The 4850-nt window shown below is 36.8% G+C and overlaps 1 protein-coding gene across 10 annotated transcripts in view; it reads right to left on the reverse strand.

The window, feature by feature from the left end:
* Positions 1 to 4850, reverse strand: part of LOC106873313 (partitioning defective 3 homolog) — a 230947-nt gene that overhangs the window by 77036 nt on the left and 149061 nt on the right. For all 10 annotated transcript variants that reach the window (XM_014920633.2, XM_014920632.2, XM_014920627.2 and 7 more), the window contains one exon: positions 4450 to 4517. In XM_014920633.2, the coding sequence (XP_014776119.1) occupies positions 4450 to 4517 (68 nt within the window). The remainder of the gene's footprint in view (positions 1 to 4449; positions 4518 to 4850) is intronic.

Genomic DNA, 4850 nt, shown 5'->3' on the forward strand with positions numbered 1-4850 from the left:
ACACACATATACACACATACATACATATATATATACACGACGGGCTTCTTTCAGTTTCCGTCTACCAAATCCACTCACAAGGTTTTGGTCTGCCTGAGGCTATAGTAGAAGACACTTGCCCAAGGTGCCACGCAGTGGGACTGAACCCAGAACCATGTGGTTGGTAAGCAAGCTACTTACCACACAACCACTTCTGCGCCTTGTCTACAAAATTTATATTTTTTCCGTCCAAATGATTTTGAAGACTGCAGAATAAATTATAACCAAATGGGGCAATGTCTGGCGATTATGGTGGGTGGAGCATTGTTTGCTATTCAAACTGCTCCAGCCTTTGGAATGTCATGCTCACTGTATGTGGCCAAATAATGTTCTGATGGAATAACACCTTTCGTCTTGAAACCAAAGATGGTTGTTTTTCTTCAAGTGCTGACTTAAGCCGCCCAAGCTGCTTGCAGTAGATCTCCTTTGTTATTGCTTGGTTTGGGTTTAAAAGTTCGAAGTGGACTAAATCTTTCATATCCTACCAAAAAGATAACAACACCATATGTGGGAGAAGACCTTCTTTAGCCTGGGGTGCCAGTGTTTCTCCTTTTCCTACCCATTGTCTTTGGCACTTGACATTTTTCTAGAGAACTTCTTGTCACCAGTCACTAATTCCATCCAAAAAAGGTTCATTTGTGAGACGTGACAGCAAAGAACAGCACACATTCACTTCCTGCACTTGATTAGACATGGAAAGTTTGTGAGGAACCCAATGACCCAATTTACTGACTTTTCCGATGGCATGCAGGTGTCAATGAATGGCTGAATGACCAAATCCAAGCTTCTCTGCTAGTTCCTCAACAGTTATGATGGGATTTGGTTCCACCAGGGTTTGCAGGATGTCCTTGTTGAGCTCTACAGATCTTCCAGGATGTGGCTTGTCTTCTAGGCTGTAGTTTCCGGCTCGGGATTTCTGGAACCACTGTTGACACTGGCTTACACTTATTGTCTGTTCCCATATACTCCATTAATACTCCTTACACTTTCTGTTGCATTGTTGCCTTTATTGAATTCACAATGCAAAGTGTTGAATATGCTCCTTTGTTACTTCCATTATAGCATTGAAAAAATAACTGCTAAAATTCAACTTCACTCTTCAAAACTTGCACTAAGAATAAGGGCAAGGTAAAATTACTACCTGCTTTTATAGCAAGTTGATGCAGGTAGTTTATCCTGTCCCCCTCCAACTTTTAGCTCATGCAATTGAAAAAACCGCATTACTTATGGGATGACCCAATATTTAAGCTGTGATACCAATTGATTCAATTTCAGAATTCTCCAATGGTTGTTGGCACTCCGTCACTTACGACGTTGAGGGTTCCAGTTGATCCGATCAATGGAACAGCCTGCTCATGAAATTAACGTGCAAGTGGCTGAGCACTCCACAGACACGTGTACCCTTAATGTAGTTCTTGGGGATATTCAGCGTGACACAGTGTGACAAGGCTGACCCTTTGAATTACAGGTACAACAGAAACAGGGAGTAAAAGTGAGAGAAAGTTGTGGTGAAAGAGTACAGCAGGGTTTGCCACCATCCCCTGTCGGAGTCTCGTGGAGCTTTAGGTGTTTTCGCTCAATAAACACTCTCAACGCCCGGTCTGGGAATCGAAACCGCGATCCTATGACTGCGAGTTCGCTGCCCTAACCACTGGGCCATTGCGCCTCCACTCTCCAATGGATATAAGCAATAAAATTTTCCAAATCTTAAAACTTATAAAGGTTATTTAAAAATTCCTTCTTAATGGAGAGCAACTGAGATGTAAGTGGTAAACAATATTGGACAGTTTTATACAGATATATTTTATAACTCATAAAAAACAATAATAGTAATAGGCTTGTTATTTGCTGAACCATGCTCATAATAGACGCTTCGGGTGTTTTTACAATAGAAGATTTGAACCTACAAGCACATTGTCAAATAATCAGTCAAAGCATATGAGGTAATGTAATGACTGGCTTTACACCAATCTGTCATAGTATATACAGATACAGAGGCCAGGGCCACTAGTAGCTGCCATATTTTGGGGCAGATGCACACAAGGTTTTGAGTGCAGATTTCCATGTTCCCACACACTGTTACTGTAGTCATTGACTCTATGTTAGCCTCACCTATCCATTTGGCAGCTTGTTTTTATCTTGCTGGGTTTCTAATGACACCACTCACCTAGACAGCCTGGTAAGGGTGCTGATCTAGTCATTGATGACCCAACCATATAATAGATTCTGCTGGATTACATGCTACCAGTAGCACTGAGAGTAACCTGGCTGTTGCATCCTCAAATAAAACAATGAATTCTTTCTATAACCAGCTAAAATCTCTTATTGACAGAATCCTTTGACAGAACATACTTATCATTGCCAGTGACTGGTATGCCAAAGCAGGAAAGCATGATAATATCTATTCTAAGTAATTTCAGTTAGTAGCTAAAGCTACAATAGTGAACATCTCAATATCACTCATACAAATTGTTGAGTTGTTCCCAATAAAATATTACAACAGCTTTCTTTCTGCCTATGTGTCCCAGCCTTCACACAAACTCCACAGCTGCCTATAAAACTGGTGTGACATTCATTTATAAACCTAGTTCCATATGCATCAGACACTCATATATATTATTAATACTCTTCTATGATTGTAAAATGTGGAGCCACAGGATTGTAGAGATATGCCACATGTTTGATTAGTAGTGCTTGAGATATTCTTAATGTAGATGTTGGCAGATACAAAAATGCTAAGATGGAAAGAGAGCACATGTGGTTCTAACTACAATGAAGGTGTATGAGACCCAATTAGTTTAAAACCATGGCCTGCATCAAATCTGAACGTTCACTCTAGGTTTATAATGCAAAATTTATTTTAAACCTAGAAATATTTTCTAATATAGAATTAATTTAAGTGTTCTAAAGGATTTAAGCTTACCTTTTACTTCTCATTTTCTTAAACTGGACATTTAATGGCTTTCATTATGATATACTATCTGTTAAATATTACATATTAGATATTGGCTTGCAATCCCCATAGAAATGCCATGGTTATTTTGAAAACTCTAAGATAGTAGGAAGTTTATAGAAAACTATGGAATATACAATTTCTTTTAAAATTGTGTTTTGAAGAAGTCCACATAGGTAGTATTGAATGTGCAGTCTTATGAGACAATTCTCTAAAAGTTATATTCTTTGTTATACACTTGTCATTCCTACCATGAATGCTGTTATATATTTTTAAGTTTATGACAAGAAGTTAATCTTAAATATGGAAAAAAATTGAAAACAATCTATATATAATATTATTCTGCTACTGTACAACTACATCGGTAATGCTTTATTAAATTTTCATATGCTGAATTACCATCTTATTTTCATATCAAAGGAAAGTTAATATGATTTTATGTTCAAAAAGTTCACTTTGTAACCATGTAGTTCTGGGTTTAGCCCCTTTAAGTAACACCTTGCATAAAAGTCTTCTATTATAACCCAAAGCTGATTAATACTTTGAGTGAAATTTGGTAGACACAGTATGTAAGCCCATTGTTTGTATGTGTGTTCATTCTTACACACACACTTGCATGATTGAGAGAACAAACAAAATATGTAGCATTTAACACATTTTGTAGGAGTTACATATATTTTTAATAACTGTTTCATGGGTGTGTAGGACATGTCCACCTCATCACTTGTTAAAGGCAGAGTGAGGGATTCTTTAGTGAGAAATTCAAGATGGTTTTTAAGTATTAAGCTCGTTGGTCATCTCAGGTCATTCTGAAAATGACACTAGCTGTTTTCTTTAGTTTTAGGTCGATGTGTTCAGATGTTAGGACAAGATGTTGTTAAGCTGCTAGCACCACTTTGAGAGCAGGCTGCAACCATAATTGTAACCAAACACCATCAAATTTGGTTACTCTCACATACGCAAATGTGTTAATACACCACTAGACAACAACTGAGCTACTGACTTGTACCAACATCCCATCCTACCATGTGTGACACCCAGTGCAAGAAGCTGATGTCACTGAATACACTATGTTGCACCCTTCTGCCAATGTGATGCCAGCAACCTGCTAAAATCCTCTCAGAACACATGGACCTAAAAATAAAAACAGTTAGTGTCACTTTCATAGCATTAATACCATGTGACCTCAGCTGATCATATACATATATGAGAGGCTTCTGCAGAGTTTCCTACTAAATTCACTCATAAAGCATTTAGGTATTTGCAAGCCTGGGCCTATTTTAAAAAGCACTTACCCAAGGTGTCATGTAGTGGGACTAAACCCCAAATCACATGGTTGTGAAATGAACTTCTTGCTCACCCAGCCATGTCTGTGCCTATACCCATAAGACAAAAGAAAATCACACACATTTCTGTGTAAAATAATTGAACTAGTTAATTGCATATATAGTACTTACTTTTCAGCTACATTATTATTTTTATATTTTTCAGTGATAGCAACAGTATCTTTACTTCCAGTTTGAGCCTGAAAGAAAAAGATTGTAAAAAATAAATTGAAGACTAAGAAAATTGCTGAAGTATAGCTTCGAAATGAAATCATAATTCACAAAATATAGTTAAATAAAAAAACAACAAACAAAGACATCATTTTTCCCTCATCAAGACTAAATAAAGATATAAGTTTGTGTACTTGTGCATTTATTAAGGCTGTACAAAAGAATCTGGAAAAGCAGGAATCTAAGAAAAAGAAAATCAGCTTGTACAGAACTGCTGTATTAACCACTATCATGTACATTTGTATACATGCATACATTAATATATATATATATATATATATATATATATATATATATATATA

This window comes from Octopus bimaculoides, chromosome 9 (assembly GCF_001194135.2).
Source record: "Octopus bimaculoides isolate UCB-OBI-ISO-001 chromosome 9, ASM119413v2, whole genome shotgun sequence".
In the NCBI taxonomy this organism is placed as follows: domain Eukaryota; kingdom Metazoa; phylum Mollusca; class Cephalopoda; order Octopoda; family Octopodidae; genus Octopus; species Octopus bimaculoides.